Source organism: Gopherus flavomarginatus, chromosome 3, assembly GCF_025201925.1.
Source record: "Gopherus flavomarginatus isolate rGopFla2 chromosome 3, rGopFla2.mat.asm, whole genome shotgun sequence".
In the NCBI taxonomy this organism is placed as follows: Eukaryota; Metazoa; Chordata; order Testudines; family Testudinidae; genus Gopherus; species Gopherus flavomarginatus.
In genome coordinates, this window is record NC_066619.1 from 20,110,867 (window position 1) to 20,137,963 (window position 27,097).

The 27,097-nt window shown below is 37.7% G+C and overlaps 1 protein-coding gene across 16 annotated transcripts in view; it reads right to left on the reverse strand.

Moving 5' to 3' along the window:
* The window catches only part of TCF4 (transcription factor 4), a 327,533-nt gene that overhangs the window by 138,029 nt on the left and 162,407 nt on the right, over nt 1-27,097 (reverse strand). For all 16 annotated transcript variants that reach the window (XM_050944685.1, XM_050944689.1, XM_050944686.1 and 13 more), the window contains one exon: nt 21,262-21,326. In XM_050944685.1, the coding sequence (XP_050800642.1) occupies nt 21,262-21,326 (65 nt within the window). The remainder of the gene's footprint in view (nt 1-21,261; nt 21,327-27,097) is intronic.

Below are 27,097 nucleotides of genomic sequence, written 5' to 3' on the forward strand. Positions count from 1 at the left end.
AATTAATGCTGAGATGGTTAAATAGGAGTGTTGATCTTTAACTGTCTTGTCGCCTGTGATTTTATTTCCACAATGTTCTACCATTTTGAGACAACGAACTTTAGCATAATCACTTTCCCATATATAGATATGGGATAGAAATCTGAATCTTACATTTTAAATGCTGGAGAAGAACCCAGAATTCCATTCTATCATCTAGGCTTCAGTCTCTTCTTCCTGTTCTGGGCTAAGTTTATGAACTTTTCATTTGGTAAAAATCACGTTGGCTAAGTAATGAAGACGTTCCATACATTCTCTGAATTGTTTCTCAGTTATCTCCTTCTGTGGTTTCAGTTCTTTCTTGTTAATTATATTATTAAACCAGATTTCCACTGAGACTGTGACAACAGTGTCATCTGCCCATAATCTGCCAAGTCCCTTCAAAAGCTCCTTCAATGACTTTTCAGAAGTTTAGCACCTCTTTGTAGAGCCCTCTGTTGTGTAAAATATGCACGCTATGTTTTTATCTAATGTCCTCATGCTTAGTGTAAATTTCAGCATATTCACGGTAGCTGAATATGCAAATATAGAGACAATTTCTTGAGTTTCACCGAATGTATTTGTGAAGCGGAGCCATCAATTCTCATTCATACAACAAACCATGACCCTAAAAGTGTTTGAGGAAGAATTTTGAACTTCCATCAAGTGCTTTAACTTTTCTCCAAGAGGTTTGTATTGTTTCTTGAACACCAAGTCAGAAGTTTGGGTGACTGCACCTGAGAAGCACATCATCTTTTCTTTTTCTTTCCTCTGTCAGAGTAAATGGCAAAGAACTCTTTGCCATAGTTTTTTTCTCCATAGTTAGACAGTATCTCTACCAACCTTCACACAACATTCTGCAGCTTTCTTTTCAAATGTTGACCTATATCTTTGTAAGAATGCTTGTAGCTATTACAAGTAATTTCTCATGTTCAAAACCAACTCCCATGCGTTAATGTCCTTAATGTTGATTCTCTGAGTTCTTTTTTTAATAATTATTCTCTGCCCCCACTATTTCTTCACTGGTATTACTTAGCAACTTTCAGAGATGAATTATCTGCCTCTCATTTGTTTTTATGGAATAACCATAGATTGATCATTTTCATTTTTGGGGCATCAAAGACAAACAAAACACTTCTCTTCAATGAATCTGATGTTGAACCACTGATGGACAGTCAGGCATAGGGTTTTAAATTATGTCGTAGCTTCTATGTTTTTATGATGAAGATGCTGATGATGGAATAAAACATCTCACATGCAGAATCAGCACACTCAATGTTCTTCTCTTCTACTTCAATAGATGAATTTTCATTTGGCACTTTTAACCTAAATGTATTTTTTCTACACTTTTTAGGTAAGCATATGCACAAATTCTTTTTAATTTTTTGTACTTAGCAACTCTTGACAAAGTTTATTTTTTACTTCAGAAGAATTATCTGGATTCATTTCTTCTGTATCTTCATTCACTTCTTCCCTACCACTTCCTTCAACCTTAGGCATGAAGGGTTAGATAGATTCATACACTTCTGTTTGGTGATCACTAAATGCTAATCATTTGTTTGTAGTATTGATCCACAGCTTACTCATTTACAGTGTGGCTCGCTCCCTTATTATAAGTCTCACAGTATCTGGTATTTTTCTTAAAGCCCTAAGTCCCAGCATTGTGAGAATCTCAGCTTTCACGGCTGTGGAGAAAATGTGGAAAATGTGACCCAAATATTACCTAAAGGCTCAGAAAGGAGAAGGAAATAAACCCCCTCCAAAGTTATTATCTTTTAAATCTCATGATTTTTAACCCAATCTTGTGATTTTGTGGAAGGGAAGGAGTGACTCATGATTTTTTAAATGCTTGGGGTTTAAATTGCTGAATTTACTATAGCCAGAATGAGAAACAACTACCTATTGAATTCAACACTGTGAAGACTAAAAATAGTATGTTAACTAACGTTGCATATTATCAGATACCATGTCCAGCTTCCAGAATTTTGTAGAGCCTGGTGAATCAAGCATCTACAATATTCACATCTTCACCCACTTCCCTATCCAACATCCAATGACAGCTGATTCCACCTATTAGACACATTCCTTTCTCCAATGATTCCACCCATCCTTCTTCACCCTCCAGATTTCAAGAAAATTTGACATCTTTCTGATTGTTTACTAACATAGGTCTAACAAGGACTTTAATATTCTCCACTTCATTTTTAACTTTTCAGAATACAGTTTTCATTCACAGAGTGGAATTTGAGCCTAATCTTTCTACTGTCAAAAACTTTCATCTATATGTAAACAATCTAGACTGACAAGGTCCTTTTAAAAAAACATGAGTGTTGTAAAGGGTCTGCAGCGAGGCTGGGGAATCTAGATCTTGGAGTTCTACACAAAGTCCATTACTCAGGGAATCCCATCCAGGATGAACTCCATTCAGTTTGCCAATCAAGAGAGGTGCAGTTTTGTGCCACCAAAGTTGATAGTACCCATTCATCTTAGTTGCAAGTTGTGCTGCGTAACCAATCTAATAAGATATTATAGTCAAGAAAGTGTCGCAAACTTAGACCAAAGTGATGCAGTTTATACACCAACCTAAACCAAATCAATGTGAATAGTATCTGAGAGGTAATGGCAGAATCTTTTTCCAGGGCAAGATAGGCAATATAGAGCCAACACTTACCTTCAGTTTACACCTGTGTAATTCCACTGACATACAGATGCGCTACAAGAGGGGTAAATTAGGGCAGAATTTGGCCTATAGTCAATACTGGATCTAATGTGGATTGCTGCTCAGCTGCATATAATTAAGCACTGTCTGCAGAATTTCTTACAAAGCAACTCAGTGATGCTAGAATGGAGAACTGCCACATCATCACACAATTCAATTGCTCTACAACTTCTCCCTTGTGTAAATAAAACATCCACTCACTCACCTCTTCTATGTAACAATGAAAATTAAACATTAAGAGAAAATCTGCCTATTTCTGTGTCCTTGCACAATGCATACGATAAGAACAAAATGTAGAAAAAAGTATGTCTGCTAACAGACACTTTCTCTGCCTCCCCCCAATACAGTACAGCAAAACATACAAAAGCTCAGTTATATTAAGTGTTTCTGTATTTTAAACATGCACTATATCAGAGCACTGGCATATGATGTAAGTGTTACCAAGGTAACTACCACTTAATATATAGTGGAGTAATAGTCAAATAAAACTCATGCGTGTTGGCATGTAAATTAGAACTGCCCGATGGTTACGAATAGGCTCATGCATCTTCCTGTTTTACCACTTTTCACACTCTTTTAAAGAATGTATTACAGTGTAACATCATTGTTCGCAATACCCAATTTCATCCACTTTTTTCCAAAGTTTCTTAAATCCTATATCCATCTGGTACTTATCAGCAATGTGGTCACTTATTGGGGATGATAGGAGGGGAAGAATGAGGGTTAATGAAGTGTAGAAATTCATACTGTGCAATGAAAAGAGCTTTTTTGCATTTTTTTTCCCAGAGTAAATACACAAGAATTGCAGGCAACAATTCCCTAGTCAGTCTATACTACTTTTCCAGTTCAAGTGAGCCCTTTCGTGTATAATTCAATAAGTATGTTCTAATCACTACTTGCCTTAAAATGTGTCTCGTTGGCAAATTATTTCAAAACCTAAAATAGAGCAAGTTTTAAAAGACCTGTTAACCTAACAAGAAAATTAACATCACTCTTCCCTGTGTAAACATTTAACTATAAAGAGCTTACTACAAGAATAGCAGGTCGAGTTGTTTCAGATGGGGCAAAATATCCTGACATGCTTCAGTCTTTAAAAGGTGTTTAGTGGCTGATTTCCCTTTTTTAATTATATAATTATTTTTCCCTTTGAATATTAGAACACAAAAAAGGCTTATACAAGTTCAAATTCAAAAAGAGTGTTTTTTCTGAAATTAAGTGTTAGCAATATTTTTACCTAAAGAAAAGTTACATTAAAAACATCCAAAAGACCAAGAAAACGCCCTGTCTTTAAAACAACAAACACACGAATCAAAACCAGCTAAATAATTTAATTGCTTAGAAGAATGCTTTTGTTAACTCATTATTGTTTGCTGGTCTCAAAGATACTACGCTGTCTACACTGCAATGTAAACCTAGGGTTGGTAGAACTCCAGTTAGCAGACCTTGGGTTTGTTAACTTGGGGCTTGAGTGTCTTCACTTAATTGTAATCCCAGATTAGGAACTGTTGAACCCTGGATCCCAACCTGAGGCTTCCGCATCTACACTGCATTATGCAGGCCCAAGTTCAATCATCCCTATATCAGACTTCCTAGAGCCCTTCCAACATGTGGCCGCTCTAGCCCTTTGTTTGTGGTGCAGTGTGGAAAAACTTGAGTGTCCACCAAACTTGACTGTTCAGAGCACAAAGAAAGTTGGCCCATAGGATTGTGGAATACTTTTGGCGACCACCCAGAACACAAGTTCAGTGGGGCTATGTCTAAACTGCAAAAGCAATAGGACTTGCACCGTGGGTCCCAGCTTGATGAGGTCCAGACTCTCCATGCCTGTGGAGCCCTGGGACCTTGTGTCTGAGCCTCGGGTTAGTGCGATTTAAGTGTACAGGAAAAGAGGGGCAGGCTTAAGCATGAGTTCAAACCCTGGGCCTACACGGCAGTGTAGACATACCCAAAGATAAGCAATACTTATCCCTTTCTTATCCAGAAGCAAGCTACTGTCTGTAAAATAATGTTATCCAGAGACTAAAAGCAATTTAAAAATCTTTCCACAATCTAGCACGTCAGATACTCAGGCATTTGAAAAATGTGAACAGATCTGTCCATCAGACATATTTTCAAAAAGACACCATCGAATTAAAATTCATATATTTACCAAAAAAAGTGGGAGGAGCAAAGACGTGGAACTTGAACCATATATTTGTATTCATGGGAGAGGACACAAGGAGTGGTACTAGAACCAAAAAGGCAGTTTAAATTGTGTAAGGGGTTGGAAGCAGAGTACATGTTGCATGCTCCTCTCTCTGCAACTCCAAGGAAGCCCTTCCAAATAAGCACCATGTGGTTTGACTCAGCAAGCCACATATGGCCTATCTGATCCTACTCCTGCAAGTATGTTAAAGGACTGCATTCTTTTCCTCCTCAGAGGGTGTTAACTTCTTCCACATAGAAGAGATCTCTTGGGATTGCTGCACCACGGTCTGCATGGACAGAACTCAGTAACTTTTCTTTTTCCCTGGAGGAAGACAGTATGCATGTCTGTGGATACAACTGATACTAACTACCTTACAAAACTGCCTAACATGAAAGACATTTGTATGGTGGGGAAAAGAAAATTATATTCTTTAGAGTCAGATAAAAACGAAAGATACCCAGGTTGGGATAAACAGTGTGTTTCTCTGCTGTTCGAATGCATGTCTGCAAATGAAAAATTCAACTCCTGCAAATACATTGTTATGCTTTTCTATGGTTTGTTTGTGTTTTTTGGCAAAGGACCCTTAAAAATGATCAAACTAATCTGACTGGCATTTCAATACTACTTAAAAATTTATGGATGTTCACTGTCTTCATCGTTATAAACTTGTGTTTATTTTGTATTTTACAGACTAGGGTTACTCAGGAAAATATAAACATGTATTTTAGTGACATACTAATTCACTCTGAGATTTTTTTAAAAAGTGGAAAGTATCCATTTAACTGCATTTAAATTCCTCTCTCCTAATTTCAATATTTTTAATATGATCAAAATCTAATAAATGCAGTCCAAAGGCCATTCACATGGAAATACAGCTGTAACAACTACATATTATTGTAACACAAAACAAATGTCAAAGAAATTCCAGAGCAATCTTCATTTTAAGTACACTCCAACACCTGTAAAGATTATGACACCTTGAGTTTTCAGACAGGATAAAAAATTATACTCGTCCCCACAATATATATCAGCAAATTCAGCTAATGTGAAAAAAACAGCATCCCTTCTTTTTTTTTAAGCTGAGGTCGGTAAAAACACAGTGGTGGTATGGTCATGGAAGCCAAAATAGAGCATGACGCACCACAGTTATACCTAGCTTTCTTGTGAATGGTCTTTTAGTTAGTTTAGCACTGCGGGAAAACTTCCAAATTAAAAATGTGCATGTGCTTTCAATTAAAAGCTTAAGAATAAAGATTTTGTTTCCATCTCTCCCTTTGCTGTACATACTGCACGCTGACTGCATCACATAACCAGCAGGTGTAGATTCCAATCCTAAGGAGAGAGAAATAGGTGAAGTTTTATTGCCTGGGTGCATCAAGATCACCAGGTGGCTTCTTCATCTGTGCCAGACGCTTCCCATGTAAAATAGGAAAGAATGAATTTAACAAACTGAGAGCAAATTAATGTACATGTTTCACTCCATCAAACCTTTATAATAAATGACAACTTCCCCTCCTACCCAGCCCCAAAGTCTCTATCTTGATATATAAATGCGTTACATATATGGTGGCCACCATTAAAAAGACAATATTTATGTCAAGGATCAGGCAGTAGTAACTGGGATACTGCAGCATTTCTCTTTACTTAGAACTGTGGGGACTGTTGGCCTTTTACAAATATAGTGGGCCCAATCACCAAACCCAAAGAACTGAAATTAATAGGCAGCAGGATTAAAACAAACAAAAGGAAGTATTTTTTCCGCACAATGCACAGTCAACCTGTGGGTGAAGGCCAAGACTATAACAGGGTTCAAAAAAAAACTAGACAAGTTCATGGAGGATAGGTCCATCAATGGCTATTAGCCAGGATGGGCAGGGATGGTGTCCCTAGACTCTGTTAGCCAGAAGCTGGGAATGGGCAACAGGGCATGGATCACTCGATGATTACCTGTTCTGTTCATTCCCTCTGGGGCACCTGGCACTGGTCACCATCGGAAGACAGGATACTGCACTAGATGGACCTTTGGTCTTACCCAGTAGGCCATTCTTATGTTCTTAATCACCCTCATACATGAAAAAAATAACAATAATGCTTTGCATTTTCATAGAACTTTTCATCTGTAGGACAGTATGCATTACTCCTATTATATAAAGGGGGAAATTGAGGCAAAGAGAGGTTAAGTGACTTTCCCAAGATCACACAGTAAGAGTTTGTCTACATGCTGAATTCCACTGGTTCAATTTAAAGTGTGATTTTAAACCAATTTAGTTAATCTAGTGTAAAAGACTATGTGGACACTCATTTTGCATTAAACTGGGCTTATTTCACTTTACTTTAAACCAACTTTGAGGAGGTTAAAGCTAAACCAAAATAAGCCACTCAGATGAAATAGAAGTGTCTACATGGGATTGTAGAGATTTAACTAAAAAAGTTTAAGTTTGTATGTAGTCAGAGAAAGTGAAGAATAGAATCCAGGTACTCTGACTCCCAAGTCTGTGCCTACCCTGCTAATAATTCAACCCTGAATTTGAACTGGTAACCTAAGGGCAGCAGCCCAATTTAAGGGAAACTTTCATTCCCCTGGACCTATGAAAAGGTGAAACAATGCTCCAGGATCCAACCACTTGGTCATGTTTTGGACAACAGCTCACAGAAAGAGGGAATCTGCAGTGCCAGAGGTCCTCTGCAGCAAGACCTGGGAAATTGTTCCAGAAGGAAAGATTTACTTGTCAGTGGAAGAGCGATTTTCAAGCCTGGCCAGCACAAATTATTTAGTACCCTTGTTATTCTCAGCAGAGGCACTAAAAATTGTATGGAAAAAAGGCTAAAGATCCACCACTTCCAGGTCACGGGGAAGACATACTGGTAGAGCACTGTAAAGATGTGCCACTGCCTATATCACATGGGCAGAGGACTTTGGATAAAGGATTACAGTTTCCAAGTCTATCATCTTTCACTAGTGTTAAATTCATTAAAAGAAAAATTAAAAAACTTAAACCTTTCTAGTTTTCCACTAGGCAGGATGAATTGCTTAGTGCAATTATAGTAGGTTCACTTTGCATCCACTTTTTGTCACAATGTCTATTTATCTAACACATGCATTGTAAAACTAACCCCATATGTTATGACAGTATGTAAAAAAGATAGAAATACCCCTGTGCATTACATTCCAGACATATATTCGGTTTTATTAGATATTATATGGATATTTTTCCCAAGATAGTTTTGAAGGCAAGGATATGGAAAATATCCACTTTACCTGAACCACAGTGTTGACTAGATTTACCTTACTAGTAAAATAAACAGGCTCTCTTAATAGTCAACCTAGCCCTCCTTTCAAAGAAAATAGTTTTTAAAAATAGAAAAGCCTATAAAATGCAGACAGATGGCCACATTCTGTCATTAACTTCAAAACAAAATAAAAATATTAACTTTCTCACTGTTGCTAAACATACTGCAGCAAGCATTATATGTCTGGCAGACATATACCTCATCTGCTGCAAAGACATAAAGACGTACCTGGCTCCTCTGTTATTATTTATTATGTGGTAAGCACCAACAATGTATTCAGCATTCTTCACAGCAATGGAACAAAAAAGAAAATCCTACTCCAAATAGTTTCCAAACTAAACAAGACACAGAGAACACAGGTCGCATTAGGACGCCCAGAAGAGAGACTCATGTACTGGGACATGGGTCTGTTGTTGTTTTATGCATTCACTTCTGGAATGCTCATAAGAAGTAGGTCTTTAGGAGGAACCCGAATGTGAAGAATATCATGACTGGCAAACTGGCAGATGTATGCAAAGGGAGCATCATACTACACTGAGTTGGAGAAGGGGACAAAAGTGGTATTGAGAGTGATTTATTATTATAACATCTGCTGGATAGAGAACCTTTCACCTCTCGGTCAATTACATACAGTCCAGTTCCACAGTGATCAAAAATGTTTACCAACTAACAGCTTGTGGGTTATGGTTTAGTGGTTTCTGTCCAGCTCCCAAAGGACACGTATCCATACCATCTAAACCAAAATCACAATCCGCTCTAATGGGCCATTTTATTGACAGCTTCTTCAGAGAGGCCAAAGACTGAATGGGTATAATGGACGGTGACCCTGTGGGCAATCTACATCCCATGGTAGGGCTGATGTACACTGGCAGGACCAGTGTGGGCACGTCTGCACTGCTGTTGCCCCTGGAGTACCTGTTGTATGGATAAAGAACTTCAAATCTTTATAGCTGCCTTTGTGATATCTTTCAGAAGTGATAAATACATACAACCCCCCAACTTGGTAATAAATAATAACAACAACTTAAAAAACAGCTTTCAAACCCTAGAAAGTAGAGCTGGTTTTATATTGAATTAAAACTGTCTAGTTAAATATGGTTCAGGTGTGAGGTATGGAGGAACTACTGGATGGGGTGGGCTGTGCTCCACCACAGCCCCACACCTGCCCACAGGAAAGGGCTGGCACACCAGGGAGAATAATCTGTGCACTCTAAAGTATGGAGACAACTGCCCATTCCCTGAATGAACTGAGAAGCCGTAAGAAAGACTGTGCCTCAAGATCAGTCGGTTGATTATGGGGGTTTTGGGGTAGAAGGTGATATACTGTTTCAGAGTCATTACATCCAGATGTTCCAAAGATACACAGATGGGAGAATTTCATAGTTTCCCTGAAATCTCTCCTTGTTGTAATGCAATTACTACTCTTACAGTACAAATAAATAAATAATAATAATAAAAAAAATAGGTAGTGTGACTCAACTAGTCCAAGTCTCTCTTCTGGGCTAAAAGAATATGATTTATGTGTCCACACTAGGAACACTGAATTGCTGTACTACGATGTGCGTTACGGCGCGGGTGCACTGTTAGAACAGCAGTCCTTTAGATAAGATGTCAAACCGTCATCTTTCTCCACATCCTCTGGGCTAGAGAAAGTTAAAGATCCCAAAGCACTTTTTATTAAAAGAGGATAACTACAGGGTCATGGCCTACTTTCCCTCTATTTGAATACAGACTCCAAGTACTCTTGCGCTCACAAACAGCTTCTCCATTTATCTACACAATCACTGCACATTGTTTGATGAAATAATCTGAGATACCTTAATTGCTATATATGAAGCAATAGTTTATTATTCATTGGAAGAACTAGTTATTAATTAACATTTTGGAAGCATCAAAGTTCTGTGAAAAACTCACAGATCAGGGGCCTAATTTTCAGCACAGTCTTATCTGGTCCATCCATTTGGATAAGGCAGTTTTGCAAGGGAAAAAATTCCATAAACAATTTTGCATTCACAATTATTTGTTTTTCCAATTTATGTCATTTGTATGTTCAATCATCTGATTTGTGGGTGCAATCAGGTACTAAATTACCTAGATTATGCTTGCAAATAATTGAAGATGCAATTATTGTATGTGAAAATTATGGGCAAAAAGAGGGAAGCCAGGTTTTGAAACTCTGACCATATGTATGTAAAGGGATCATTTTAAACTTTACCACTAAAATGCAACCACCACTGAGAGACTGGTAACTATAACAATAGTGCAAACCACATTTCACAACAGCTTTTGGAGTGAGAAGTGAAGTAAAATATCTTTCCCAATTAAAGCAACAGGCATTCAATGTACTGTAGAAAGAATTTAATAGCTGTGACAGCCAGTATGCAGCTTAAATTTTATCTGTGGTAAAAATATTGATTACTTTAACAGTTAGTGTTCTTTACCTGTGCTTCTTAAAAAACGTATTTCCTCATCTTAAACTGCACTGTAAAGGTCCTACACCTCCTTTTACATGGCAAGTAAGTATGACTAAAACTGCTATACATATTCATCCTCTCCGCAAAACAGCAGGTAATTCACGTTAGTCTTAATCTTTGTGTACACTGCCACTTTACAGCACTGAAACCTTCTCGCTCAGGGGTGAAGAAACACCCCCCTGAGTGATGCAAGTTTCAGTGCTGCAAAGTAGCAGTGTAGACAGTGCACCAGCACTGGGAGCTACTCCCCTCGTAGGGGGTGGGTTTTTTACAGCACTGGGAGAGCTCTATCTCAGCGCTGGTGCCATGACTACACAGCCACGTTAAATGCCGTGGTAGCACTTTAACGTTTCTAGTGAAGACATACCCTTAGATGGTGGCAGAACAGTGTAACTTCTATGTGGGAGAGAAACTATCTGAAATGGTCTGCTGGAAATGGGAAATGTGCCAGTATGTGCCAAATACCAAAAAGATGACAACAGGGACTTGGTAGAAATTGGAGAAATTCCAGAGAATATTACATTGTTTAGCAGTAATCATTATTTTAAAAATTGCCTTATTGTTAAAGAGCAGTATTTCAATAATAGTGCCAATTAAATCTAACTTTGTTGCATCAAATCAGAACTGGGTCTCTGATGTATCTAGTGAATAGCCAGTTGGTCCGTTTAGAGGGAACAAAGATCTCTGGCTTATTAAAGGAGTCAGAGAAAGAACTTGGTAGCTAACTCCCTGTGTATACAGTCATGGGCATGGAGAAGACTGCAGTCTTCCATTGAAGAAGTGCCAAAGACTGGCTGGTGATGTGCACAAAGGCCAAACATCCAGTTAGGATTTTGTTAGTATATCAGGATTTATACACCTACTCTTGAAGAAAGAAAATTTAAAAGCCAGATGATTTTTAATAAGCAAGAGTAGTTAGATCATTGATTTTTACATTTCAGCCAAAAGACAGCATCCCCATATGCTATACTTGTATGTCTGAGGCATACAATTCTGACTCAGATAATTGACAAAATTATTTCTTATAGCACCGTGGCTTTTCATGACCCTGCTGAGCTTAGGAGCTATGTCAAGATCACAGTATAACTGTGGCATGACTGTAGGCACAAATATAGCTTCATTTTTTGGTAGCATGTTTCACATTCAAGGTATCTCAAAGCATCAAATCAATATACAAAAAAATATAATATACAATGACTGCAGCAGCAAATGGAGCAGCCATTAGCACTTAATCATAGTACACCCCTACTGCTGGACATTATAAGCAGCCATAAAATTTGATGTCCAGGATATCAGTTTTTGGACAGTGCTTGTGGAACTTAAAGCTTTTATGGTTTAACATCTGCTCCAAAGGACTGCACTTCAAAAAGTAGAGCATTTCCCTTTATAACTGAAGTTTGGTGTTACATTTCAGCATTTCTCTAGTTATGGAGCAGACTATGAACTTTTGCCTTTCTAGCTAAGATTCAGGAGAACACCTACTAAATAAGCCACACAGACACCTGAACTTAAGTTTGTCATAACTTGTCTGACAAGAAAACTTTTACTTAGGTTATTAAATTAGTATTACTACATAGGTCAAACCACAATATAACCATGGTCACAGGGTGTTTCACGGGCACTGGAACTGATTTCAGGACCTGGAGTAACACTTCTGCCTTCCAAAATGAGACAATTCAGCAAAAACTGTGACAGGTAGCAACTATACCTGAACTATAAACTTTTTTGCAAAACTTACTGACCGAAATCCTGGCTCAACTCAAGTAAACAAATTCCATACACCTACCCTGTTATGCTGAGGAAGTCACAAATGTTTTGTGGTACTGTATGAATAAGTAGTAAGTGAAGTTGTGACAGTTGAGCAGGAATATTAGACACAATGGCAATGACTGGATTCAGCTGTCTGTTTAACAGAATTACACCTTTAAAATCCAATACTGCTTTAGTTTTTATAAATGATTTCATACAGAGTCAGACACTAGTGTATTCTGCATAAACACACTGCCGAGTCAACAAACTGGTGTGCTTGTGTAGTCACAAAAAAATCCTTCTTTGAGAGCATTCATACTTTTGTATCTGGACACAAAAATGTGGGGTAAGAGCAGATATTGTGTGAGCCTTAACCTTGAATTCCTTTGTTTTGTTAGATACCTTTTCTGTCATCTTAATATACCATTTGCATGTTTTTATATGGGAAGAAAACAAAGAAGAATTATAATAATAAAGGACTCTTGCCATCAAAGTGTAAAGAAATCTAGTTATTTGACCAATAAAGAACACACTTAGTGATTTGTAATAGAAGAATGAAATGAACCTCACTATGTCTCAAGAGGTCTGCAATTTGATCTTCACAAAAGGTAGCCTGCCAATTTAATTGAGGTAGGAGTTATTTAATTTTTTATATACAGGTATAGTTTCAATAAAACTACATATCCCTATAATACTGCAATGGCAGATGTCTCTCGATTATTAGAGGTGGGCTCTAGGGAATTTATACAATGGATCTTGAAATCTGTAAGCAGCTGTTTGTAGAGGGGTGGAACATTGTAACACACACACATGTTCCTTAAGTGCAGTAATGTTTTGTTATTTTACTGCAGGTGTATTACAGAGATGAAATTTAATAACTTATTGTATACAATACCAATAAAACTGAAAGATTCCATGCCCTGATGTTCATGAAGAAAATACAAATTAGAAGCAGATAGCTCTGTTCACATATAGACACACACAGTGTTTGTTGCCACACTCACTGATGAAGTGTTGTCATTTCTATTACTTTATTGTTTAGTATGAACAGGAGTTCAGTCCATCAAAACCAAACCAAAACAAACAAAACAAAACAATAGCAACTCACAAGATGCTGCAAACACACTCCTGACCAATTCAGGGGAAAGAAAAGGCATTTGAATGCATGGACAAGATTCAGGCATGCATTTGTGGGGTCTTTTGGATGCATGAAGCCCCTGCGTAATGGTATCAGAGATAACGTTCTAATAATAGACAGAATAATTCTTTAGTGACTTAAAACAGAAATCTGCTTTTACAATATGCATCTGTCTAAATCTCACACTGGAGGGCAAACTAAAGAAAACACTCTTAAAAGTAGGCATCACATAAAAAAGTCCCCTATAGCCTCCCTCCTCCTATGTTTAATGGGCTCCTTTACAAATTATTAGAAATGTTGAAACAATTACATAAGTCACAGTGGAAAAGAGAAGTCTCAGTACTTACTCTTGAAGAAACTAGGCAAATAGCATTGCTACTCATTTCCTCGTCCGCATGAGAACACTGCTTATTATGCAAGAATTTGCACACTCATTGGATACAAAGGCATAGGGGGTCAAACCGTTGGGCTGAATTACTCTATATGTGTTTAACACTGAAAATTTCCCACAAATATTGCACTTCACTTCTAGAATATTTACTTTAAAGAGTTGCTAGCAATATTTTTGGTATTTTTATAAGCACAATCCATACATTTACTGTTATGCTGAGGATGCAACAATTTTTATTTTTTATTTAAAAGGCTGTGTTGGGTCTATTTGTAAAACGCTAGGAGGGATGCAACACACTGTCATAGAACTCTGTTGCACAGGAAATGACCTAAAGGGCCAAAGAGAGCTTGCAATGGATGTATTTATGAGGCCACTGTGGAGGAGAAAACATGTTTTTCCCTTCCCACACACAGTCATATGCACAAGAGAGGAGAGCAGTGCCTTTGCGCACCTCCACACAAGTCCAGTTTCAGAAGCCTTGTCAGTGAGGATCAGATCCCCTATGCAGGTAATATGAGGAAATTCAAAAGAAGCTTCCTGCTGTCCAGCTCCCATACTATGCAATCAGTAGGGAAATACATATTTGCTAGCTACTCAGCCTCCAAAATGGACTGAGAGGATGAATATACAGTCTTGTGGTAGTGAGGAAATGAGATCTGGAGAAGTTGGGACAGGGATTTGGGGGTACAGTGTTCATGTAGCGGAGATTCAGGTAGCAAAAGTTTTATGTAGTTCCCAATGTGATATGTCTCATCGATGTGAGAAGACACTATTTCATCCTCTGCATCTGTCCCCTTATCTTTTGCATATCTCAAAAGCAAAGTGCAGGGAGTAGAGGGGGATAAGGAAAGTAGGGCCAGCTGAGGCAACCAGCATAGCAGGGGGAGGAGTTGGGAAAACAAGGCAGACCTGGGAAGTTGGAGACAGCCTGAGGGGAAAAATGAATCTGGAAAAGGCTGAGGATGGCAGGAGGTGAGTGAACCTCCTGCACTGCCCCTGCTTCCACATCAGCCTCCCCACAATCTGTCTGCCTGATTTTAGACTCCACCTGTTCTGTCCCTTTTCAGTTTCTACTCTGCTCTGCTTTGCACTGGGTTCTCTACCCTGCATCCATTACCACCCAAACCTCTCCCTTCTATCCTTGCCTGCACTCACTCTCTGCCCCATTTTCACCTCCTGTCAGTGAGACACAACAGGCGGCAAAGGAGTGGACTTTCAGCCGTACATAGTTTCCTCTCCTTCCTACCTTCTTGCACCACCTGGAAGTCCACTATAGCTATTCATGAGCATTTATGAGCTATTCAATAAAGTGGAGAACAAGTTCTGACTTGCTGCTTTGGCAACTGGAAGAAACTGGGGGGCAGGAGGGGAGGGAGGGCACAGGTCCACGTAAACAGCCTCACAGGGAGCATTCCATGGCTTCAGGCACAGGAGAATTGCCCCACCAACAGTCAGAGATTTCTGGAAGGTTCTGGACCTGTGTGGATTTCTGCAGGCAAATCCCAAGTGTTGGGACCTGTACTGACAGATCAGAGCAAAATTGTATGTGCGGAGAAAGACGGAGTCTGTGCATAGGGACAAGGCCTGAGAACAGGGGAGGGAACTAAAAAAGGCTGCATGCATCTCACTTTTCAGGACTTCTGCATTTGCCACTTTTTGATCAGGATTCTGGTGCTGATTTCAAGTGCTACTAATGTAATCATCTCAGTGAAAGCTGGAATGTCTCAACAAAGCAGAAAGTTTAGGTGTTGTAGGCCTGTCCTTTGGTACTCACAAAAACAGTAAAAAGGAAGAAGCTGTTTTTATGGTGAAACGCTTCCAATAATGTTCATTTGTACTGACCCTGAAGGAGAGGTCATTTCTGTTCACCTTTCATGCCCTGTCAGACTTACCTTTTAAAAGCTTTTTTCTCTGCCACAAAATCTTGCAACAGGCTGAAGCTTGGCAGATATGTTCTCATTTTGGATTCAATTTAGTTATAATTAGTTTTGAAACTTTTTAAGTTAGAGGAGAATAAAAAAGGAGAATAGGCTAATTTGGCATTTTATCTTGTATTCCAACTATACAATATTTTACCAGAACCCGTTTCAGTTCTCAGAGGTGGGTGAGTCTCCAAATGGCTTCACTGAGCATTTCGTAAACATCAAAGGGAGCAGCACATTCAAGGCCAGAATTTTGCCATCCTCTTTTCCCCAAAGAGCTAGTAATTACCACTAGTCACCTTTGGATTGTTTTATTTTTAATTAAAAGTGTTAAAAACTGAATATCGGCGACTGTGCATCTGCTAAAAGACAGCCCTAAATTTTCAAAGCACTGTGACTTCCATTAATGCCTGTAGGAGTCATGCTGCTACAATCCATATGCTACTTCAGAAATTTAGGAGGTAATTCTGAAATACCAGACTGTTTTTACATTAGTGCTTTAATGCTCTTTCTTCATTCATGATTTTTTATTAACTTTTGCTTATCACATCTCAGTGGCTCCAGACTATTCACAAATCACCACTGACATAACGTAATAGTCAGTCACATCAACTATCAGCTGATTAATGGATCCATACTACTGTACACAGCATACGATACTATGAGTCTAATGATAATATTTTGCACATCCACAGGACCTTCCATCGAAGGATCTCAGTGTTTTGTAAATATTGTTGAATTAAGAAAACATCCCATCCTCAACTGACAGATGGGAAGCTGAGGCACAAAATGATTAAATGATTCATCTATGGTCATACAATAAATTGGTGGCAGCCACAAACAGAACCCAGATATCCTGATTCATAGGCCCACTAGAACACGCTACTGTTTCCTCTGGAGACATATCAGTGTCAGCACAGTGAAGTGAAGCCCCCTTACTAGAGCTGTTGACAAAACAAACTATTTTTAAGATTTGATTCTACGTCACAATCATTTCACATAACTCTTTTATACCTGCAGCTGTTTAAACTGAGATTATGAAGAGCTGATTTAGACTAAACGCTTTGGGTCAGGAACCAGGTGTATTGTTCTACTTTGTGTGAAACATTAGCGGAAAAACAAGAAGCATTACTGTTAGACAAATAAATTCTATAACCTCTCCTTATACCAACATACTAAAAATCCCCATTTGATGGAAACGGTAAGCAGGACAGCATTAAGACAATGGGTTTTTCAGTGGAGCTGGGATTCCAAGAAAAGTGTCTTGGTCGCTATCATGCTAGTTTCATAGATTTTTCATCTTTAATGGAACTGAATGATTCCCATAAGGGACCTGCTGTTTCTGTTCCCACTGTAGTCAATGGAAGTTTTGCTTTGTCTTCAATGGCAGCAGGAGTAGGTCCCAGTCTTTGAAGTTAAAATCTCCTTGAGGTAAATAGGGTACTGTGTGGTAGAGTTTACATCTCACTAATGTCAATTAGGTGAAGGAATGGAGAGTCCAGGCCTTTGCTGCGGCTGTTAAGGTGGAGAAAGTTTTCTTTAAGACAAAATTAATAGGATAGCAAGTCTAATGTTGCTATCCTACTTGGTCCAGGAACTCGCCTTTACAGAACTCTAGATATGAATCATAAGTCAACACAAATCTGCACACTCCTCTTAGGTTTAGCAAGAAGGGGTGTGTGATGATACCAGTCACTCAGGATTTGGTGATAAACCCAAGCTTTAGCATGTGCTGTACTGTGTGTGCTATTACTCCCAAACTGTCTCTGGTATTCAGGTTTTACCTTAGATGTGAAGGGACAGTAAATGACATCTTCCCAATAAGAACAAAAACACATCCCTGGAAGCTTCCAGTAGGTTTCTAGATTGCTCCTAGTCCATAACTTTTGATACTTTAATGGTTCCTGATAGTTCTTGTTATAAACATACAGCTAAGGGTAACATAAAATCTCTCCTTTACTTGTAAAGGGTTAGGAAGCTCAAGTAACCTGGTTGGCACCTGACCAAAAGGACCAATGAGGGGAGAAGATACTTTCAAATCTGTGGGGGAAAGTTTTTTATTTTGTGTTCCTTTGTGTCCTCTCCAGGTCAGTGAGGAATCAGGGCAGGGCAAATACATTTTCCAAAGCCATACCTGAACTAAAGGCCTCTAAGATTACAAATTGTAAGTAATAGGAAGGAAATGCATTAGATTATCTTTTGTTTAAGCTTGTGAATTTTCCCTGTGCTAAGAGGGAGTTTTATCCCTGTTTTTGTATCTCTAAAGTTTTGCCTAGAGGGGAAATCTGGGTCCCCACATTTTTACACTAGAGTTTAGTGTGGAGAGGGAACCCTAACAGTTCTGTTATCTGAAAGCCTAAATCTAATGGTCTATCCTTAAGATTAACCAACTGTCATTCTTGTACCTGCCAGGATTCTATCAGAGGGTAGATATTTTTCTCCTTCCTATTTGAGCACTGGAGATTTACTTTACCTGCTCTCCTTATCACTTTGCATGACCTCTATCCATGTTTGGAATTCCCATACTTGGCCTGATTCTTGTAATGTTTTTTCCTCTTATTTGTTGAGCTCAGATCAAATTCTTACAAGTGAGAAACCTGGGAAGCCTAAGGAACAGTGGGTACTACAAAAGACTAGCATGGTAACAACCTAGCTGACTCCTTTTTGTATTCAGTCTCTACACATTTCCAGAACATTGTCTTAAGGTTGCAGTTAAACTAATTAATAAGGATGGAACTGATGTTCATGTTAATTTAACTCCAAGTAAGCCCGATTGGTCCCACGATCCATTAGGACTTCAGTTAATAACCCCATTCAGTGAATATAGGGATTGCAGCACAACTCTTCATACAGGGTATTAAGGAAGACTGAGACATGACACAACTTTTTTTGGTATTGTGTCTTTCTAGAGCCCTAAAATATTTCTCACATTACTATAAGTACTGTGAGATAGAGCTCAATAATAACAGAGTGAAAGAGAAATTAAAAAATATAATCAAAGAAAAAATGTACATTTTCAGATGAGAGTTGAAATGATACAGAGAGTTAGTGAGAAGGAAAGAAACAGGAAGGTAATTCTAGGTGGCTAGGGCTGTGAAGAAGACTCTTGCACCAAGAGTGGTAAGACAATATGGACAGAGAAAGCACGTGATCAGATCACCAGGTCTAAGTATGAAGGGATTTTAAAAGAAGAAGGACTATATTGAACTGGATCCTAAAATGAATATAGAACTGAGTTGTTTCAATTGAGATAATGATGGAATTACAAGTTTTACCCTAAAATTTTCTGCATTTATCTACATTTGTGAGAACTTCAATAATTCTGTAATTTATTTCAAATACATTAAGGCTCAGATTTTTAAATTCTATAGTAGTGTCCATAATCAAATAGGTATTTGCAGGTAAGTATATAAATATGCGTATATGTTCATGGCTGGATTGGTAAACATGTATGAGGAGGAATCCCTATTCTTTCTGTCTGCTCCGTGTAGTATTTAAAATGTTATAGTTTTTCTTTAAACAAGGAAAAAAGTATTCCCTAATTCCAATTTAGTATACACTATTTTGTACATAAAGCATTGAAAAACTCAACCAATTTGAATGATGATTTCACAAGTGAAGAGGCCTCTTAGTCAGCAGAGGAAATCTTGATGGCTGTAAGGAATCATGCCAATTCCTATCAGTAAGAAAAGAAGCAGGGACAAGCAAAACTATTGTCTCATTGGCCAACAAAAGGGGCCCCCACTGAAAATAGCCTATTCAATCACCATCTGCAAAAGGGAGGCATGCTGTCAGCCTCCTTCTCCCCAAAATTCTAATGACCTCTGCCTTGGCCCTCCGAAACCAGATACCTCGGAACAGACCTTCTACAGGAATTGAAAGCTTTACACTAGACATAGCACTGAGAGGCTCCTTGCCCAAGCTATCTGCACTGAACATTTGCACTCACATTCCAAAGATATTTCCGTTGCACTGGAATGGCTGCAAATTTCTTTCCTGTGGAATTCTTTCCAAATAAACTGGGATGAATTGCGCTTTATAACATGTGCAGTACTCAGTCCCTGACCCAGCCACAGTTGGTCTCATCTCAACAAATCTTTAGCTGCAGAACTGGATGGAGTTGATGGCATATCTGAGTATGCAGGAGAGTCAAAACTTGAAATAGCTAACAGATGTAGGGATGGGAGTGGAATGTCAGCTTTACAAGATATAGTAAAGATATGTGTGTGCACTTTGAAGGCAGAATTCTATTTAATTACTGGGGCTGCTTACCTTTTTCTATGCTAAATTAAACATGTTTCTCTTTAATTTAAAATATTTTGTTTCCTGTATTATTAAAGAATTATTAAAGAACATGGCCATATGAAGGGAGCAAGTATTCCCTTTTCCATGAGGGAAATAATATGCTTATTGTGTGTGTGGCAGAATTAAAAAAGTAGAAAGCTTTGAATTTTAAAAAAGGTTATTAACTTCTTTCAATACTTTTCCAAAGTAAGAAACCAGTGCACTTATTAAAAGGAAAGGAAGCTTAGCACTGTTCAGAAAACAAAATGAATTTAAACATGTGATTAATACTGCTACTGAAATTAAAACGAAAGCATCTTTTTAAAAAATCAATTGTCTTGAAACAAAGCTTAGACTTTTGGCTATTGATAGTATTTTTAGACTCAGACTCTCTCTGGAGAGTTAAAAATATGCAAATGCAGAGTGCACACAGGCACAAACACACACATGCTATACCTTTGTATTACATTGGCATTTTATTATTTAATTAAACTACTCTTATTTTTCTAGCTCACGCATGCTTCCCTTGAGACGGCTTTGCTGTTAGCCTGCTGGCCTTGACTTCCAGCCAAAAACAATTCAGAAACAAAAAGGGACAACAAATCATATTTTCACAGACATTTTTATCCCTCAGCACAACCCTGTTTTCACACAACATCATACAGACTCTGTGAAAACTATAATTTATTGCAATAGCCATCCAAAACCAGGGTTTGACACATGCTCTGCGGTGTGTTTCCACTTTTATAATGTCTTAAATTGTGCCATTAGGAAGGAACTGTTATGCTGAAACAGTACAACATTGTTTCAAAGGACAGTAATCAATAGTTGAAAATGGCCTAAGAGATACTAGTAGGTTGACTTAAATACTAATAGAAACCAGTAACTGTATCTCCACTAAAACAGCTCAGACAGAAGTTGTATTATGCACATTTGCAGATAAAGATTATTTTTGAGAAATATCTGTTTGCAAACAGCTTTGTGTATCATGGAGACAAGCTCTAAAACAGATAATCAACTTTACAGAACAAAGCTAATTTATCAGGCTATTTATCACTACCTTTCCACTGCATAGATTACCACTTACCTGGTGGCAACCCTGTAAATTTGAGTCTCTTCCATATGATGAATATGACCCCCTTTCAGTTTTACCTGTCAATAAAAAATAAATAGGTGTGTAAATGTCACAAAATGTATATATCTTCTCTAGATATTTCATATGAAATTAACCTACATATCCATATCAGTGTTTACATAAGTAAAACAGGCACTTCTGACCACATACTGTATGTAGGCAACAGAAAGGGATTAACACTTTATTCTGAGTGTGATTACGTGGAAATAAGCTTCCTATTCTTAGTCATACTGCTCCACACACTTTGTAAAACTGTAATTTAAAGGGATTCTACCATTTCTTTGTAGAAACAAATAGACTTCTCACCCCTGTATCAGTGGTACCCTCTTTTTTTGCTCCCCATCTCTCACTCACAAGCTGAACAACTTTTTTTTTTTTATTTACACAGCAGGCAGGCTACCTATCTTGTGACCCCCACATAGTAATTCCCATTGATTACACTGACACTCACTGGTGAGGGCAGACCTAATCAATCATAGGCTCTCCAGATGGCAAACTTAACAAAGAAACTGTTCAGGATTCTGTTTTTTACTCTCTTTCCCAAGAGTAAATTCCCTCATGATCAACGTGATGATGGAATTTACACCTGGGAAACAGAAATTTGGTTGGAAAGTTGCCATTCTCCACCAAAGTTCTAACTGCACCAGCAGTGCTGGGACTTGAACAGAGGCCCAGTGACTGCCAAGCCTCTATGCCAATCCTAAGTACCTAATTTTTTTTCAGTGGGCCTTTAAAACACAGATCCAATAGCCGAGCTACAGCACTGGCTACAGGTATGACATATTTAAAAGTAAAATAAAGATCCTTTATAAACTGGAAGACTGGTCTTGAACAAAATTGATCAGGACAGAGACAGTTGCTGCAGAACACTTAAGTTGTAGCTGGATATCACTAAACAATGTCCAAGTGGAACAAAGAACAATCAGGAAGGTTGATACAAAATATACTAGCATAAAGGGCCCGTGAGTTGGTGAGGATAATGACGGGGGGATGGTAGGATGATCATCAGACAAAATGTACAAGAATAAATCAAAGATCACTAAGGGCATTGTTGATAATTCTGAAGCTCTTATTACAGATAGGAACATATAAAATGCCACAAACAATACTTGCTACTAGGGGCCAGATGTTACACATGCAACTTATATCAATGTCAACAACACCTGGGAACCCAGATCTAAGGTTCGGATTGTTTCCCAATCAAACGCATAATAAATTGTAATAACTGGCTATACACACTACATTACCAATTCAAAGTGAATCATTTATTCAGTATCACTACCAAGGACACATTCATTACAAAATAGTTTCCTGACAAAAATGTTACTTTATTTGGAAACATTATGCTGTAGTAATAACAAACATACCCATTGATCAAGTAAAGCTTGTAGTTTTGTCAGAATTTTGTGTTGGGGAAAAAAAGAACAAGTGGATTAAGAAGACAAAATTGTGTTTCTTGAAGACAAGTGTTGAATGGCAGCCTAAAATATTACTAAATCTCATTTTCAGTCAATTGAACAAGACATAATTTAGCAGTTTTTCTAGTATGATCTGATTTTTATAGAGATAATACCTATGTTGTGTCAGATTATTACACAGAAAATTTATGCAGTACGTTTTAATGGTTCTTAAAATTATCCTATACATACTTTATCCCATTTTGTCAGCTGTTTTTATTTTAATATATAAAGCTACTATATCTCTTGAGAAATATTATTGATGAGGACTGGCCTGTAAGAGACATTTGGGATAAAGTAATCATACCCTATTCTTTCTTTAGTCCCTGGAGTGAAAAATAAAAGCATAAAAATGTTGCATAAAAATTTAAGAATTTTTGTGGCTAGTTTTTTAAATAAATTCATTATTTCACAAAAATTAACCAACAATATGCCGAATTTGTTTGCATATATTTAGTAACGTCCAAAAGGACTTCTGTTTGGTAATAAAAAAGGGGCGAAACATCTATTTTGTTATCCCTCACAAATTCAGTGCAGAGGAAGCCTAAAAAACAAAAAACAAAAACAAAAAAAAATCCCACACAATATTGAAATGACAATCAAATTGTAATCTTGAATCCTGGAGCCAGTACCGAGAAAACATCTTGCCGATATGTGTCTGGAGTTATGTGTGTTATTTCACATCGCCCCAATAGAGCTACTTGTTTTAAAGTCAGAAAGTCAGTACAAACAAAAAATGCTAAGGACTGAAAAGGAATGATGGTGTGTGTGTGAGTGTGAGTGTGTGTGCGTGTATGTACAAGCTAAGTACAAGCCACAATACAAGAAACTCTGAAAGCAATACTCATTTGTTGCATGGGTATCAGTCGTCGTCTTTACTATCATATCAGATACAAGCTGCCTCATCTTAATTTCAGTTGTTAAAAAATATTTATCTAGATATAAAAATAAACCCACTGCAAATTACAAGTTGTCAGGGTTAAAAATCTACTTCTATTTGTGTGGGGGAGGATAAGAGAACAGCATAGACATGAATCATTCTCAGTAATTTGAGTGTTTCCATGACATCAATGGGCACTCGTCCAGGACTCTGTCGAAGTCTGTGAGGTACCAAAGCAGCACAGCAGCCAGCAGGAGATTGACTTTTTCTTTTTTTTTTGTTAAGGATTATGCTCTTTGTAAAGATTTCATCTGTAGCATCCACTTTTTCCACCAAACAGATAGCTTTGGAGATCATGAGTGAAAACATTTCATTCTGATAGTGTAAGCCCTTAACTTTATTACATCTTTTTTTTGTTGTTGTTCCCAAATACAACTAGAAATCTGCTTCTCTATTAAGAACAAAACCACAATTTTTGAGAAAATCAAAAAACCATTTAAATATATATATATATATATATATATATATATATACACACACATATATTCACGATCAATTGTAATTATGAAATTAACATTTTTTTTGTAATGACACTTCATTTTGTAGGAAAAATATCTTTTGTATAAACTGTCCATTTAAAATTAGCTACAGTCTTGATGTTGATTTTCTGCTTAAAATTCACTGGCACATTTGTTTCAGATAATAAAATTTGCAAGAGTGCTGATAATATGTTAGAGTAGGCTCTTAAAGTAACTATTTGTGCTCACAAATACAATAGCTTCTCCTGAATTTCTCTATTTACTGTACGCTAGGTATCATTTTTAGTCACCCTAACATAACAGTGTGTGGTGTGTTTTTTCTAACTAAGGTTTGTAAAAGCTAAAGATTATTTAAAAAAAAATGTTTTAAAAGAGAGTCTACAGTGATGTAGAAACCCGACGCATTCACTGCGGAATTTTCGAGACAACCCTCTAGTACTAGAATGCGGCAGCCGCTGCGGATATTTTTTGGCACAAAGACAATGGTGGCAGTGCCAAGCCCCATGGCTAAAACTACTCAAAAGAGGCATAAGGGTAGCATTAATCGCTCAAGTCTTTTACTGCATGGAGTACTGATGTCCATAATTTAAAAACTAAAAGTACCCGTTAGTAATATTTGCTGTTAAGCAAAGGGGGTGGAGGGCTTGAAATACAGACCAAGAAAAAATCTTGTCAGACATTTGATTAATTTTTATACCTAGAGGACCAAATGTTAAAATGTGCCAACTGTTTCTAGCACCGAGCACATGTAACAAAAGATATATCCTTATGTGGCTTTATGTTCTGACAATTGAATCAAAGCTTCATAAATGTAGCTGACCTACAGCAGAGTGTTAAATAACTTTGATGCATGCCGTGTCCTTAAAATAATGTATAGAAAGCATCTTTATTATTAACAGAAGTAATTAAAAAAACATCTTTTCAATTAATTGACACAATGTATGCCAATCAAACTAACTATAAACAAAGAATGAACAACATGCAGCTCCTCTTTTCTGACAAAAACATTGAATCTGCAGTTTTATACTCTATAAACACTCCCAAGAAACAAAAATATTGCTTATCTAAACTGAACTAAATGATTGCTTAAACTACACTTGCTAGCATTTTAGTTTTACTGTAAGAAAGACAGCAGCATAGGATTAACAATCAATCAATAAAGAAGCCACTTGCCTCTCCATGGTGCACTTTGAAAAATTAATCAAATTAAGTAGAAAATTTAAGCAACTTCCAAAGCATAAATGCAAGTCATCTAATTCTCCACTATATTTTCCTTTGCCCTGAGAGATAGGGCACCTTGTCTTTGGCATGCAGAATAAGGAGACATGAGGCAACTCTTTCCATCTGCTAAGGAAAAAGGAAGTACAGCTATTGTTATAGATGATTTAAGTTCAATGTTTATGTTGATTTCATGTCTGACAGATTTTTCTAGAGATGAGCTAAAGCAGTAAAATTGAGATCCAGATTTCCAACACTCTGAGATTTCATATTTAGATTCTGGTTTTGCTTCAGTCCATGAAAAAGAGAAGGCCAGTTAAAAAATGTGATTTGAGTTGAGTTGGAATTTGAACAGCTCAGAATTTGGGGCTATTCAGATCTCAGGTTTTGGTTCAGATCCACTTCTTATTTCATCATGATGTATTTTCTCACATTTTTTTGGAATCTGATGTTTGTCTCCTCTTCCTATATTCTGCATTCACCAGCCATAGAAGAAAGGGTGTCTCAAGAGCATCTCAAGTATGGGCTGATTGGTCCACCCAAGGAGAATGACAAATTAAGGAGAGGGAAAAATCACCAAGCATGATACATGTCAAACCTAAAGTATATTTTGGAGAAAGTTATGAGCAACTCAAGAGGGGTTTGGAATGGAAAATTTTTTCTCAGGTTTACATATAGTTTCATATTTGGTCAATATACAATGCACAATGTTATTAATATGTTATTAATATACAAATAATAAGGTTTAATTTACAGCATTATTAGGATCATGTGACTTTTGGCCTGACTCTATATTCCCCACATACTTCTATACTTCCCTGATGTCTGTTGGAGTTTTGGTGCACAGGAAATGCAGGATTGGCCCTTATATAGATAGACACCAAGAATCATTTAACTCACCACTAATGTGTAGCCACCACTGGGCTGGAATGCAGCACCTACTGGACAGCACAAGCAACACTGCACAACAGTTCACAATAGCAGTGTTTCCATCTGTCAGGATTTTCATTTTGATTATTAGAGATTATAAATTAAAATTACTCAAATTTTCAATCAGACTAAATTTAAAATACAAGTTCTTAGCCTTGACATCTTTTCCCTGTAAGAAAGCAAAAACAGAACAACTCCACCCTTCATTATATGCTGGGGACTGGGTGGGGTGGAAATTCAACCAGCCCCTTTCACGTTTGAACAGTTGCTATTACTTTTGTGCAACAGCTACTTTTCATTCTGTTTTGGCTTTCTTATCATGCTGCTCATTATATTTTGGAATGGTGGAAAGGGTGCAGTGCATTGCAGGAGTCCAGGAGTCAGAACAGGTGTGCATATTGTGTATATTGGAGACTAGTCCTGTGCAGGGAGAGAGGGCAGAGTAGGTAGACTTGCTGCCAAACAGATTCAATAGCCATTGTCCACCATGGAGCAAGTGCAGAAGGACCCAAGAGGCTACTGGGCTTTAACAACATCTGTAGCTCAGCTCTATTAGAGTACGTCTAAACTGCTGCTGTGAGTGAGCCTCCCAGCCTGGATAGACAGACTACTGCTAGCTCAGCTCAAGCTAGTGGGCTAAAAATAGCAGTACAGATGTTGCAGCTTGGGCCATAGCTTGGGCTACCCACCCAAGCTCAGCCCGCAGAAACCGGGTGGGCTTGAGAGCCCAAGACATTGCCTGAGCATCTACACGGCTATTTTTA